Source organism: Solanum verrucosum, unplaced genomic scaffold (genome assembly GCF_900185275.1).
Source record: "Solanum verrucosum unplaced genomic scaffold, falcon-dt-bn FXZP01000009.1, whole genome shotgun sequence".
NCBI lineage: Eukaryota > Viridiplantae > Streptophyta > Magnoliopsida > Solanales > Solanaceae > Solanum > Solanum verrucosum.
In genome coordinates this window covers 3,332,708-3,348,872 of record NW_026020231.1, presented here as the reverse complement: position 1 = coordinate 3,348,872, position 16,165 = coordinate 3,332,708, and the positions used below count along the sequence as shown (strand labels likewise).

General features: G+C 33.5%; 3 protein-coding genes across 3 annotated transcripts; 2 read left to right on the top strand and 1 right to left on the bottom strand.

Annotated features, from left to right (window-relative positions):
* The first annotated feature begins 2,692 nt into the window (after nt 1–2,692).
* On the top strand, nt 2,693–4,880 carry LOC125832367 (heat shock 70 kDa protein 5). The gene is given in 2 exon segments (XM_049511511.1): nt 2,693–3,087; nt 3,090–4,880. Coding segments are annotated over 2 exon segments (1,962 nt in total). The 5' UTR covers nt 2,693–2,765; the 3' UTR covers nt 4,730–4,880.
* Nucleotides 4,881–7,551: 2,671 nt separating this feature from the next.
* Nucleotides 7,552–8,349, top strand: LOC125832055 (uncharacterized). The gene has a single exon (XM_049511185.1). The coding sequence runs from the start codon at nt 7,938–7,940 to the stop codon at nt 8,331–8,333; it is 396 nt and encodes a 131-aa protein (XP_049367142.1). The 5' UTR covers nt 7,552–7,937; the 3' UTR covers nt 8,334–8,349.
* Nucleotides 8,350–8,844: 495 nt separating this feature from the next.
* On the bottom strand, nt 8,845–13,037 carry LOC125832054 (shikimate O-hydroxycinnamoyltransferase). The gene is made up of 3 exons (XM_049511184.1): nt 12,951–13,037; nt 12,357–12,780; nt 8,845–9,912 (listed from the first exon to the last, which is right to left on the bottom strand). Exons 2-3 carry the CDS (start codon nt 12,762–12,764, stop codon nt 9,013–9,015), a joined length of 1,308 nt encoding a protein of 435 aa, XP_049367141.1. The 5' UTR covers nt 12,765–12,780; nt 12,951–13,037; the 3' UTR covers nt 8,845–9,012.
* Nucleotides 13,038–16,165: the final 3,128 nt, after the last annotated feature.

Sequence of the window (16,165 nt, the reverse complement as noted above, 5' to 3'; positions counted from 1 at the left end):
TTTTTAAAATGAAAAAGTGGAAATGAAGAACATAAATAGAAATGAAGAAACTTTTTATCATCAATGATCATATAACTAACGACGATTTTTAAATGCAAAATTGCAGTTGAAGAACATATATAGAAATAAAGAAATCATAAAATTAGTATTTTATGTTTAAATGGTACATAAAAAAATAGAATTGAAGGGTTAATCTTTTATTATTTTTTAAATATTTTATTTTATTTTATATTTTACTCTTTTAGAGAAGGTGTGATGCACATACTCTGTCACATCACTGCCAAAATGAAACAAAAAAAATTAGAGTTAAAAGGTTAAAATGGAACAAAGTTGAGTTGGAGTGCCAAAATAAAATTTAGGGACAAATTTAAGTGTCTGCATATGTGTTTGGCCAAAAAAAAACATAACCTTTAAATAATTTATGATTGGTCATTTCTTTGGTATAACGTTTAGCATGCTTGTGACAAGGAAAAAGCAAAGTAAGTAATTAATTGTTGAGGATATTCTATTTTACTCCTATAATTTTCTTGCAGCTTTAAATCACTGCTTTACCACTTTACGTATGATATAAGATTTCCAATCTTGTATAAAGAAAATCATTATTCTTTCCCTCTTAATTACTCCCCATTTATACTTTTTTTATACCCATGAAAGTATCCATTAAAGAAGAGTAATTTCAACTTTACTATTTAGTGCTTATAGACATCCAAATTGTATTTATGGACGAGAAAGGAATTTGATAAACAGTAACTATGAGAATATGAATATAGTGAAAATCTACATTGCCATAAAAATGTGTTACGAGTATCAGATAGAGAAATCTTCGCTCATAGATGTAATTGAAAGGACAAGTCAAGCAAACTAATATATACATGCCTTGTCTTACATCTGATTGGAGTAAATGATAATAAATCAATATGTCATCAATTAGATCTTGAAAGTTGAAATGAATCAACTAACACTTTTTCATTTTAGAATTTTAGGTTAATTCAGATTAATCCTTTTGTGAATGAAAAAAAATATCTAGCTATTATCTTTTGAATTCCTATCTGAATTAAATTTTGAACTTGATTAATTTATTAGAATTGATAAAATAAGAAGCTCATAAAGAAACTCAGACTGTATCACATGTTCAAATTACTGTTATTATTATTATTGGTTGATTAAAAAAACGGATTTATTGAATTTCAAGTATTTAATTAGGAATCTAACAAATACAATGTGTTATAAAATTGATGAAAATTCATTAATGCATTGGCACCGTCTTACAATTTTTAAAAAATATTGTTCTTTTTTCTAAAATTTCGTAGCCAATCATACGAGAGAACAATACTCGTATGTCCCTAATTACTTGTCCATTTTTTCTTTTTAGGGGAAACTTTAATGTAATTGCGGATTCATTAGAAAAAAACTTGGGGGTCGGCCTCCTGACTTCAATGCCTTTATTGAAGTGATGAGTTTAGTTGTCCCCAATTACTTGTCCATTTTGATAAATCAAGAAAGGACAAATTTTTTTTACCTATTATACCCTCAATTAATTAATTTGAAAAAGGTAAAACTTCTTGAAAATCTTAAGTTTATTAATTCATTCACTGCATAATTAATAGAGGTAAAATGGTAAACTCACTATGTCAATAATTGTTTTCTTAATAGGTGTGTCAATTTAAAAGTGGACAAGTAATTAGGGACAGAGGGAGTATATATAAGGGAAAAATATATCTAATAGCAAACTATTAATTCAAATTAAATGTTATAACCATAGTTTGATTTAATTGTATCCCGTATCAAACTGTTGCTATTTCGCCTTTATCCGTGGTGAATCTCGCTCACCACTCTCGTTCTTGCTGGGCAGTCTCGCTCGCCTCTCTCGCTTTTATACAAACACAAATGTATAAAATGCATTTGTGTTTGTATAAAGCGAGAAAAAATTGTATATATACATATATTTTCGTTCCCCTCTATCCCCTCTCCCAGATCTCACTCGCCTCTCTCACTTTATACAAACACAAATGTATACACTGCGTTTGTGTTTGTATAAATTGAGAGAAAATTGTATATACAAATACATATATTTTCGTTCTATACACTTATAATTATACAAATACAATCTTCTCCTACCCAATTTTCTTTTGTCTTTCTCTCTTTCTCGTTTTATACAAACACATATTATATAATTGATTCTTTTGTATATGTATACCGAAACACATTATACAATTGCTTCTTTTGTATATATGTATAACGAAATAGCCATAGCAAACATAAAGTTTGTTATGGAACGCAATTATACAAACTATAGCTATATCATACAGATATGATTTTTGTATTTGCTATACGTGAAAGTTGCTCATATATAACACCTTAATCTGGTTTTATTGACGTGGACCATTATGGGTGGGTAATGTTCCATTGAGCCCAGGCCCAAAATCATGCAAAACTGTCCCAACATTTTCGATCAAGCCCAGGCCCAAAATCACGAGGCTCATTTGCTGGTCCAAGCCCAAAACCCAATCCAGAATGATTGAGAACATTTGATCAGCTTCCCGCCCTCTCCAGAACTTTCTGGTAAATCTCCAACTCTCTGGCGCAATCAAGTTCCTTCTATGTCTTCTCATTCCCGAACCCAGTAGAACTTTTTTCAATACCTATAAATACCCACATCACCATGCCTTTATTCAATCAGAAAAAAAATCAACAACAAACAAAATCTCCCAAATTTCACTTCAAAAGAAGAAAAAAAAACTTTCTTTTCTTGAAAATCTTTACTAATGGCGAAATCTGAAGGCAAAGCTATTGGCATTGATCTCGGCACGACTTACAGTTGTGTTGGGGTTTGGCAAAATGATCGTGTAGAGATAATCCCAAATGATCAAGGCAACAGGACTACTCCATCCTACGTTGCTTTCACTGATACAGAGCGGTTAATCGGCGATGCAGCCAAGAATCAAGTAGCGATGAACCCCCAAAACACTGTTTTCGATGCTAAACGTTTAATTGGTCGGAGATTCTCCGACCCTTCTGTTCAGAGTGACATGAAGCATTGGCCGTTTAAAGTAGTTCCGGGTCCTGGTGAAAAACCCATGATTGTGGTTCAGTACAAGGGGAAGAGAAACAGTTTTCTCCTGAGGAGATTTCTTCTATGGTTTTGACGAAAATGAAGGAAGTGGCGGAAGCTTTCTTGGGGACCACTGTAAAGAACGCTGTGGTTACTGTTCCCGCCTATTTCAATGATTCTCAAAGACAGGCTACTAAAGATGCAGGGGCTATTTCTGGGCTTAATGTTATGAGGATTATTAATGAGCCTACTGCTGCTGCAATTGCGTATGGTTTGGATAAAAAATCGTCGAGTAGTGGTGAAAAGAATGTGTTGATCTTTGATCTTGGTGGTGGAACTTTTGATGTTTCGTTGTTGACTATTGAAGAAGGGATTTTTGAAGTTAAGGCTACTGCAGGGGATACACATTTGGGTGGTGAAGATTTTGACAATAGGCTTGTCAATCATTTTGTGCAGGAGTTTAAAAGGAAGCATAAGAAGGATATTAGTGGCAATCCCAGGGCTCTAAGGCGGTTGAGAACCGCCTGTGAGAGGGCGAAGAGGACTTTGTCATCGACTGCTCAGACTACTATTGAGATTGATTCCTTGTATGAAGGGATTGATTTCTATGCTACGATTACCAGGGCAAGATTTGAGGAGATGAACATGGATCTTTTTAGGAAGTGTATGGAGCCTGTGGAGAAATGTTTAAAGGATGCCAAGATTGACAAGGGTCATATTCATGACGTGGTTCTTGTTGGTGGCTCTACTAGGATCCCAAAAGTACAGCAATTATTGCAAGATTTTTTCAATGGTAAGGAGCTATGCAAGAGTATTAACCCTGATGAGGCTGTGGCATATGGTGCTGCTGTTCAAGCTGCAATTTTGACTGGAGAAGGTGATCAGAAAGTTCAAGATTTGCTGCTTCTTGATGTCACACCTCTCAGTCTTGGTCTTGAAACTGCTGGTGGTGTGATGACAGTGTTGATTCCAAGAAACACTACAATTCCAACGAAGAAAGAGCAGATCTTTTCGACCTACCAGGACAATCAACCAGGTGTGCTCATTCAGGTGTATGAAGGAGAGAGGCCTATGACTAAAGACAACAACCTTCTTGGGAAATTTGAGCTCAAGGGTATTCCTCCAGCACCAAGAGGAGTGCCTCAGATCAATGTCTGTTTTGACATTGATGCTAATGGCATTCTCAACGTGTCGGCTGAGGACAAGACTGCTGGTGTGAAGAACAAGATCACAATTACAAATGATAAAGGAAGGTTAAGCAAGGACGACATTGAGAGGATGGTTCAAGAAGCGGAAAGGTACAAGGAAGAGGATGAGTCCATGAAGAAAAAGGTTGAGGCGAAGAACGCATTGGAGAATTATGCTTACAACATGAGGAATACAGTGAGAGATGAGAAATTCTCAGGGAAATTGGATCCATCTGACAAACAGAAGATTGACAAGGCTGTGGATGAGACAATTGAATGGTTGGATGGAAACCAATTGGCTGAAGTAGATGAATTTGAGGATAAATTGAAGGAGTTGGAGAACTTGTGCAATCCAATAATTTCAAAGATGTACCAAGGTGGTGCTGGTGGAGATATGCCCATGGGAGGCAGTGCTGACACTGGAGCTGGTTATGGCCAAGGAGGATCTGCAGCTAATGGTCCAGGGCCAAAGATTGAGGAAGTTGATTAAAGATGATATGTTAATATTTCTATAGAAATATAAACTGTGTGTACTATTTTAGTGACTGCTTTTAGTGTTCAGTTCTGGTGTGAGAGAATAATCAATATTACATCTATGTAGACCCTAAGTTTTTCTAAATAAATTTCATTTTTCATCTTAATGCTGTTTCCATTTATCTTTAGAGTTTTTGGCTATGTGATGTCTGTTCTTGCTTCTTATCTGCAATTTTCCTGCAATACCTTGATTAGCTGGTGCACCACAATGTGGATAACCAATATAGACATGAAAGCTATAGGTTTAATTAGAGGTAATGAAGAGTTATGTGTGGCAGTATAATTGATGGATATAACATAAACTGGTGGTAACTGAATTTGTTCCAAGTTCTTTTACTCTTTCAACAAAGAAAGATCAAATCTTCTCAACCTGAAGAAGAGAAGCCCATTGAAAAGATTGATTATCTTCTTGTGAGTTTTGAGCTAAAGGGGTTGTCACATATCAATGTCTACCTTAACAATGATGCTAACCGCATTACTGTAGGTGTTGACCAAACTGCTATGGCGAAGAACAAGATCAAACATTAGAGGGAATAGGACATACAGAGAATGGTTCAAGAACCTGAGAGGTACAATTCCAAGGACGAAGCCATGAAGAAGAACAACCCCACCAAAAGCACATCTCTTCTGAGGACCTACATGCCTTCCTACCTGATGCCTCTATGAGAAAACTTCAATTAGACACTTTGGTTGGAAGGAAAAAGGAGGGCATCCTGTTCTCTTGAAAGAAGAATGTGACAGTAAATGTTAAAATTTGACTCTTTATTCTCAAACCAGAATATTAAATACATTTGCTAGTGTGCTTCAATGGTCAAGAATTGATCAATTTAAGGATTCAGAAGCATCAAAGCATAAAATCACCCTTCAGTGTTGCCAGAAATATAACCCGCCCTGTGTGCAAAACATTAGTCAAATTCACCAAAACTAAAAAAATGGGGAGAACATTGCCATCGAATACGAAATGTCAAATTCCAGAAACAAAAACCATTTTGGTCCCATTTCCAGGGTTGGGCCATATTCTATACAACGGTGAAAGGAACAAAATTTGAGATAAAGCAACATTGAACACCACCTAGATGAAGATCCTATATAATAACCTCTTATACTCATCAAGAGTATTCATAGCTTGCTTTGGTCCAGAACTAAATAGTTCATCATTGAACTCTCTCCATCTCCTAATTCACTACTTTTGCTCTTTAAGTTCTCTCCTTTTCCAACAGGCTATACAGAAAGGGAGGACTAGTGAGACCAGTAAAGATATTTAGTTCTAAAGAAAAATGAAGATTGCTTTCTTTCCTTGTTTCACTATCCTGTTATGCATTCTAACTGTAACAAGCAGAGCTTCTGAAATTTCCCATAATGTCTCAAAACATCTTGTTAGTGCACCAGAAAGAAACAGTGAGAGCGACGTTGCAGACATAAGTGACAACACCAATAATTTTGAGTTGTCAACCAAGAATTTTGCACCAGATGTTGAGAAAAATCAGAGAGGAAAGGGATCAAATGGGGGTGGAAGTATGGCACGTCAACCACATGATTCAGCTGTAACACTTAAGCAGCCCTCCATCTCCATGTCAACTACTTGTGTCATTTCTAGCTTGCTCTTCTCCTGGTTTTGCCCTTAGTCATTTCCTAAGATGTTCTAAAAGATAACAAGCATTTTCTTTCTTAATTCAGCTATTCTCGTTGTGGTTGTGACGTTGTGAGTGTATTATTTTGTTGGTTTTTTTTTTTTTGCTAATCCTAGAGTTGTATGTCTATCAATGAACAATGTATCGTGTAACCTTCTAAGATTGTGATGAATCATACGAGGCTTTCTTCATCTCTCCCCTTCATTTTCCTTTCCTTCCTTATTTTTTTGTATGTGTATTGCAGCAAAAATATGATCAAATAGTCATGCTGAATTAATCAGAGCTAAGAACACTTTAACTAACTGACTAAACGCAGTGATAGTATTAGATTTGCTGATCCATGATGTCACACCTCTCAGTCATGATCCATTCCCACAAAGAAAGAACAGATCTTTTCAATCTACTCGAACAATCAACCAGGTGTGCTCATTCAGGTGTATGAAGGAGAGAGGCCTATGACTAAACACAACAACCTTGTTGGAAAATTTGAGCTCAAGGGTATTCCTCTAGCACAAAGAGGAATGTCTCAGAGATAATGTCTGTTTTGACATTGATGCTAATTAACGGTATCCTCAACGTGTCAGCTGAGGACAGGACTGTTCATGTGAAGAACAAGATCACAATTGCAAATGATAAAAGGGACGCAAAGAACTCATTGGAGAAAATGTCTCTTTGTTGTTGATGTTTCTAGTATTAGTATGAGACTACAATTACTATGACAACTATGTAGGCCTCTACCTATGTTTTTCCAAATAAAACACCCTTTCTTGTTCTACTTTTTCCAACCCTTTTGAGAGGTTTTGACAAAGATACCTATTCTTGCTTCTTATGTGCAATTTCTTACACTATCTTGATTAGCTGGTGCAGCACAATTAGGCACACCGATAACTTCGTTAAAGTTGAACTCAAGAACTACCTTGAGAGGTTTTCATTTTCCCCTTGTAGTTAGGCAAGTTTGTATGAGGCCCTACCTGCATTACTCTATGAGAAAACTTCAGTTAGACTCTTTGAACACTTTGGTTATAAGAAGAAAAAAAAAGGAGGGTATCATATTCTCTTGAATAGGAATTTAACCCTTTATTCTCACATTAGGATATAAATAGATTCCCCTACCACTATCAACTTTCAAGATGTTTCATTTCACCAATCACTAGTATCAAGACATAACAACAAATGTGCCATGCTTTTTAAGTGTCTTATCTAAAAGAACAGAACAACAAATGTTACAACATCAAAAAAGAAGATTCCAGATGCTTAAATTGAGACCAGAACTGTTTTGGTCCCATCACTGGGATTGGGTCAATGGGAGATTAAAGGCAAAGGGAAGGAATAAAATTGAGACAAAGCAGCAATAACATCTCCTAGAAGAAGATCCTATATAACAACCTCTTATACTCATCAAGAGTAGCAATAGCCTTTGGTCTAAAGCTAAAAACACTCTCCATCACCTATATCTCCTATTCCAAATTCCAAATAGTTATTCAGAAAAGGAAAGACAAGTGATACTAATAAAGACATTTAGCTCCAAAGGAAATGAAGGTTGCTTTCATTCCGTATTTAGTTATCCTGTTATGCGCTCTAGCAGTAACAAGCAGGTCGTCAGAAACTTCTCACACGTTGAAAATCAGAGGTGTCCATGTCTCGAAACATCTTGCTAGTGCACTAGAAAGAAACAGTAAGAGTGTTGTTGCAGACATAAGTAGTGACACTAATAAGTTTGAGTTAGCAGCAACTAAGGATGTTATATCAGATGTTGAGAAAAATCAGAGAGGAAAGGGGGCAAATGGGGGTGGAAGTATTGCTCGTCAGCCACGTACTCTTGATAAAAATTCAGCTGTAATGCTAAAGCAGCCCTCTATCTCCTTGTCTACTATTTGTGTCATGTCTAGCTTACCTCTACTCCTTGTTCTGCCCTTTGTCATTCCCTAAGATGTTCCGAAAAACACCTCAATCATTTTTCTTTCTTCAACTGGTTCTGACCTTTGTGAAAACTTGTGACTTCATGAGTGTGTTATTCTGTTGGTTTGTTTTGTTAGTGTTGTATGTCAATCACCAGCTGTGTCGTGTAACATGCTACAGATTGATTGATGATGAATCATATCAGTCTTTCTGATCGTCTCTCACATTTGTTTTCCTCTCCCTCCTTATTTGTTTGCATCTGTGTGTATTTCAGCAAAAATATGATCAAGTTCATGTATGCTGAACATAAACATGAAGTAATCAGAACCAACAACTCTTCCAATAACAGATCAAAGCACAGTGATAATATTATATTTGCAGATATTCAGGAATAAAAGATGGTCCAACTAAGCCATCCGCGGTTCCAATCTACTGCTACAATCCTACTAGAAGCTTCCGCATTAACATCTTGCCACATTTGTGGAAGTGAAAAAAGATTGAGGTCCTTCACAGACATACATACAACACTAGCAGTATAACTTTTGAGTATATAATCAATGCATCATAGAATCAGAAATAAAACTGATGTCCAGGCAAACAAAAAAAGAAATAAAGAACAACCTGTAATGAAAAAAAGATAAAAAGGAGTCTCTTTTACATATCCGTCATTGTAAATTCCAATCAAAGCAGCACAAGAAATCCGCTTCTTTCAAATGTCATACAAGAACTTCTCGAAAAGTTTCATATGTTCTGCTTGCAGTGAGATGGCAACTGATTGACTGCCATCGTTGATGGGACTAGGCAATATAAAGCTTAAGCCTTCATAAGCAATACCACCAGGTCCCATAAATATTGGCCTACCCCATCCGAAATCAGCATCATGGATAGGCAGCCTAGACCAGCTAGTTATTCCTAAATTCGGGCACTTAAATGTATGTGCACCACGGACGAGAGCCTTCAAGTCAGGCTGCAATTCCAAATAATCAAGAGCTGATCTTAAGTAATCGTTGTCCATTATAGCCAATTGATCATGGATTTTACTGGCTGCATACCAAATAGGCTTTGATTGGAGATCACCAGTAACAGCAACAGGAGTGGCAGTGAATATCACATTACCAAAATAGCCTGGTGGGAGAGAAGGTCGGAGCCTAGCACGCCCATCAGTTGCTATGTACAACTTGGTTTCTTGATCCTGAGTGAGTCCTCGTGCCATACAAGTGGAGCGCCACACATGTCCTGCCAACATCTCATAGGAGCTGTAGTTAACGGTATTTCCAGCTTCTTTGGACTTAGCTTTGAGGATATTGATTTGATCGCGGGTTAGTTTGAAGATGGACACACTCGTTTCAGGAACAGTTTCTGCATTCGGGGCATTTTCTTCTGTTGCCTTGAGAGTGGGAGGTGGCTGGTACTCGACGTGGGGGAACTGAGGCTGAGGTGGATCACGAGCACGGAGGAGGGTACGATCAATGAAAGGTGGGATAGTAAGGTCCAAACCACGAGCCATGTCTGACCATGTGTTGATGAAGTGAAGACCAGAAGCTCCATCTGCTGCATGATGTTGCATGCCCACACCAAGGGAAACTCCCCCACATTTAAAATGTGTTATCTGTTCAACAGATTGATATATCAATTCAAGTGATCATACAAAAACTACAGAAAAAATCCCCAAGTCAAAACAGAAAACAAGGTAAATTGGAGTTGTAATAGAGGCATGAAGTATGTTTTGTACCAAGGAAAATATTATTCTATTATCAAGAAATATACAAAAATATATGGTCCCAACATAGTTATTACGCCATTTAGCCCAACATACACTATTATAAAACATTATATCCAGAGAAAAACATTCAACCTTATATATAAAAGATACTTGCACACAAAAATGAGCTATATCGGACATAACATTATAATATTTTATATTGCGCTACTTGGCATAGATATTTTCTCCCATTTAAGTAGAAGAGAGGGAAGGGGAGTAGAGGCGAACCCAGGAGCACAAGGCACTTCTATACCTTTCATGGATGCACGATTAATTATATCTAATTTATGCAAATTTCCCAAAATAGAATGCGCATAATTTTTTCCGAAGTTAACAAATACACGTGTATCCTCAATTTTGCACGTGGGTCCGCCTCTGAAGGGGAGGGATACTCGGTGAAAAGAAAATGGAAGATGGAAGCAGGGGTAGGTGGGAAGGGGAAAGAGAAACGAATGAAAACGCAAAGCTACACAAATTCATCCTATCTTGACTTCCAAAAGTAATCAATACAGATTGTTTTTTCTTTTCATATGTTTATCAAAATTAAATTATAGGATCATTAAAGCATATTATAAAATGATCTGAAAACTAACTAATCGTGGGCATAATCCAGTACAAGAATGCACTATATGAAGTTGAGTCAACACATTTTGCTTCTATCGTTTTTTATGAGCGAAGGATAGGAGCATGAACATGTTTTCTCCCTGTCTCAATTAACGTGACATTGACAGAATACACAACTAAAAGAAAAATAGTACATGTTTTAAAAAACTTATCGTCTTAATAATGACATGAAATTTTTATTGTCATAAGAAATTACTCTCTTCGTCCAATAATAGTTGTCCTTGTCTATCTATACTAAAAATAGTTATCCAACAATATTTGTTCAATTTAGAAAATCAAGAGATAAATTACCTTTTGTGTCTATTTTACCCTTGCCATTAATTACTATTTATCATCTACCATATTTCTCAAGGCATTGAATTTAATAAAGTCAAAGGATAAAATAGTAATATTACCTTCTCAAGGCATTGGATTTAATTAAGTCAAATGATATAATAATAATATTATCTTATTATTTAGTATTTCTTTAGGAGTGTGTCAAATCAACGGTGGACATCTATTGTTGAATCTAACAAAAAACAAAAGAGGACAAATATGGACTGCTAAAATTGTGGAATTTAAAACGTGCACCCTACCAGGAATTGAGGCTAATATCAATCCTGGCATTCAACTTTCAACCACTCTTCTTATTTCGAAAATGTATTCTAATTTAATTAAAATGATCAACAATCTCTACACATCCAGATTGGAAAATATTTGAAAACTGGAGTCCTTTATTAATTTAATTTGATCGTCGATACCTATGCTTCCAGATCTGACACTATATATTTTTTTTGTTTGATTAAATATGAAATTTAAAAAATATAAATACGACTTTTGGTTCCTTAGTTTATTTAAAAAATTATTTAAATGTTGTAATTTCAAACATATTTATGTTATTGTGATAAAGAAGTGTCATTAAACTAAATTGAAAATATTAAAAATACCTAAACATCTGAAACATTCGTAAAGCTTATTTCTTTCGAGATTTGACCTTTGTACAAAATTTGCGTGTCCGTATTCACGCCATTTGAAGCTACGGATAGCCCTATTTCTAATACTCTATTCATTTTAATTCATGTACTATCTTTGATCAACACAAAAATTAAGAAAAGACATAATATTTTTTTTAAAAAAATTATTATCTTAAATTATAAATGAATATAAAGTATAATAAAATGTTATTTAAAATTTTGTAATTTTAAACATATTAGCTGAGATGTTGGAACTAAAAGAAAATACTCTTTTAATCCCAATTTAGGTGATATTATTTATTTTTTCAGAGTCAATTTAACTGATATTTAAAATCAATAATTTAAATTTAGATATTAAAAAATTGTGATTAATATTATAAGTAATTATTAATTTCCAACATAGCTTCTTACTATTGGATTTCCTTTTCACACTTACTTTAAAATACTTTATTTGAGTTGCGAATTTATACAAAAACAACTTATTTATCTTTCTAATGTAAGGGTTTGGACAGTCTCCTTAATTTCCACGTTTGAGTATATTATTTTTGTTATATCGATAAATACTATGTACTAGTATAATTTTTCTTATGATAGTGCAATAAAAATATAAAAAAATATTAATTAAAATTCACATATTTGAAATTTCATAAAAGTGATAGCAGCATAAATTGAAAGTAGGACACCATTTCGGCAAAATAGTAACCAAAAACGTACCTGCAACACTAAGAGAGCATAAGATTCGATTCCTTGTGAGTAATCAACGGCCGGAATAAGTCGTCGGAGCTCCAACGTCGGTGCAAAATCGCCAAAATCATCCACCACACCATCAGACTCAGCTTCCACAAAAAGCACACCTTGCCCTTTACAATCAATCTCAATACGGCCATCTTCATCCCTGCACAGCCTCCCACCCATCGGATAAAACGGCACTAGGGCTTTGCTTAGTGCCTCCTTAAGCACTTTTCCGTCGAAAAAATTTGGGGATCCCGTTGGCCTATAGAAATAAACACTGGGCGTGTGGAAATTAGGCACCACCAAATCTACATTAGAGTTCCACAGCCTCAGTTGCGGCGTCTCCGTCGCTGGCTGCACCATCGTTGATTTTTTCACCTCGATCTTCATCGTTGATCAATCAACTCTGTTTTCTGAAATGGAAAACCACAACAATTTCTCTAAATAGCCGATCGAAATTACAAATTATTCATTTTCAGTTACCCACTATGAATGTGATATACTACCTACTTTAATTGTTAAATAAGTATCTATTAGCATCACAAAATGAAATTTATTCAATAGAAAATTACTTACCTTGTGAAAAGAGAAGGAGCAGGATAATGTTGTTGAGCTTTTTTGCCTTCAAGTTATTGGTTATAATATGGTTGAGAGTGGGTTGAGGAATACTACAAATCAACATAAATGATCAAAATTAGGTTTGTTATATAGTATTGGGGAGATGCTACTTAGGTATTTCCGGAAAATAAAAAAAAAATATACGTAGTTTAAGAAAATAAAAAAGATTTTTTAATTTTGTGATTCTAAATTTAAATTATATCAAATATATTAAAATGTTCTTTAATTTTGCACTCTTAATTGAAATTGAAGTATTATTAAAATAAGAACAAGATTATTTCTTTTGAAACAGATTAAAAAGAAAAAGTTGATCATTTATTTTAAGACGGAGAGAGTATATTTTATGGTTGCAAAGGAGACTTACCTACCACAGCTGTCCAACGAGACTTACACCCACTAAGAAGGTCCTACTCACGTCCCCAACCAAAAACATTTGCAACAACATTATGACAGGAGTAAACTAAAGTAAGAAAATTTTGAAATTAAATTCAATTTCGCGATAGAAAATTTTATATTTAGGACTACAATTTCAGTTCGAACGTGGGAACTTGTGATTTGTAAGGATAAAAAGATATTAGTTATTATTTCATCATAATTTTTATTGGTGAAATGCTTTCAGTAATTCAGTTAAGTAACTATTCATAGGCAATTGAAATAGTATAGAATGTAAGATTACTTTTTTAGGAGTAGATATGACTTTTTTGTTATTTCAAAACATTGAAACAAATTAAGTTTTTTTAAAAAATCTAAATAGGTAGTAGTTGTGACCTTATAACATATAATATAAGCTTGACTTATTATATAATTGATATTATAATGTAGTAAATGAATGAATTAATACGGAATCTGATTAAACGAAAAACTAAGTACCAACCAAATATAATCATTAATTAAATAATGGAAGCAAAAGTGGTGGATTAGAGTTGGTGAGATGGTGACCTAAAACTTCATTTGACGAAAATTCCAGAATTGTCTTTTATCTCAACATTTTACTCAACTTCTCTTTTTTTCCCTCAAAAAGATAATGAACAAAGTTACTAGTGGGTTATCCACAAGTCATCGAATTGATTGAGCAAATAATCTCGTAAATGAGTATACATGTTCAAATTAATATAATTTATTTTTTAATTGTAATTTATAAATTATTATATTAGACGAAATTTAACAAACTGAAAAAATGACAAGTTAGGTAGTGGTGAAGAAATTCTTTGTAAGAAAACTATACACTATAGTAACTTATATTATTATGCATACACAATAGTTGATTTTATTGTCAAGAGAATATTATTTTTTTCTATCCAAAGTATGGAACAAGTCGATGTGGGGGCCTTCAACGAGGGTTGGTGAACTTAACGCTTCTCTATTATCAAGTGGACAACTAAAAAATGCGTTCGCTTTTTTACACATCTCAATTAATTTTATTAAGGTGTTACCTTTTGAAATTTCAGATTGAGCTATTAAAAACAAAATCTACTTAGCATTTTTTTTATTTTTACTGAATTATAAATACAGATTAATAAATTCGTAGATGTTTTATTAAAAAAATAATCTTAATCATAATTACTAAAACTAATATTCACCTAGTGCTCACTGCTCATTTTTCTGCTTTATTTTCCACGTGCTTATCTTAATCCTTTATGAAATATTATTCAAGGATAAGTCAATCCCTCTAATCTCCATGAATATTTCAACTTTTCTCACTACTTTAAGAAGAAGAAAAAAACCGAAGGACATGAAAGTTTAATATGCTAATTCAACGCTTTTTTTTACTTTAAAAACAAAATCAATAATCTGTAGAGAGAAATGATTAATTTACTTAATTCTGTACTCATAATTCCACGCGTTGAATTTTATTTATTTTGCATCATAGTCATGAAATCACGTGAATGGACAGCATTTTCGATGGTAATATTATCTTTATATTTCTCTTTAATTTGTTTAATGGACAGCTTTTTCGATGGTAATATGCAAATTCACATTAATTTATTTGAAGAGAAGTGCTCTGTTGCCTGCCTCCTATCATGATTTTTTATGCGTTAGGATGATTTGCATAGTACATATATAATTTAGACATTTTTTTTGTAAAAAATAAAAGAAATGAGTAATAAATATAATATTCTGATCTTTGAAAAGCGATAGTCATAGTTGTTTGCATAATTTTAACATCTTTTTTCCACATGATTTAGGTTGTCGTCATGATAACATGATAGAAAATGGATATATAGTGGTTGGTTGATTTTAAGTTTTAGCAAAGTGCTCCACTATATGTATAGCAAATTAAAAAATGAAACATTGTGTGGCGATAAAAAGATTTCAAAATTGTCACGTATATATGGACATATATGTCTCTTTCTCAATTGATCAAGTAAACAACGAGAACATATGGTTGAGTTTCTTTTTAGGGTATTGTTTAAAAGACACGGTGTAATGTGAATTGAAAAATAAAGAAAAATAAGATGGAAGAAACATAAAGTGTATTTTTCTTTAATAGAGATAAAGATGAGATATTTTGTGCTTTTAATAAGAAATATTAGTTCTTTTAGCAATTAAAAAAATTAAGAAGGTTTTTCCATGTCGGTTCTCCATCGATTTCTACATTGAGTTTTACATTTTTTGTATATATTTTTCTACAAATAAAAATTGAGTCTTCATTCGCTGAAGTTTAAAGTATCATTATTTTTTTAACATGTGTATTCATTTTATCTGAAGAAGATTGGATCTCTTAAGGACACATGATAATTTCTTATTGTTGTCTTTTTAGTTAATTTCGATTTTCTGATTTATTATTTTGAACACAGACTAATAACAACTCATAATTTAAAGGCTTATGTCAAATATCTATCAATTCGAAATGATAGAGGGATTTAACAGGCTTATGTCAAATATGTATCAATTCCACTAAATTCAAATTTTAAATTTATTTAGTATTAGAAGTTGTTTGATTTGTTGACACGTTATACATGCGAGGAATCGTATATTATACTCATAAAAAAGAATGTTATATGAATTATAATGTAAAGATGGTGATGGTAATTATATAAATGTTATTTTTCACTAATAAGATTTTGTCAAAAATTTATCTTAATCCTTAAACTATGAGAGGTTTTAAAAAAATTAAAGTATTATTTATATTTATATTCTTATTTCATATAAATAATATATAAATTTTTGGA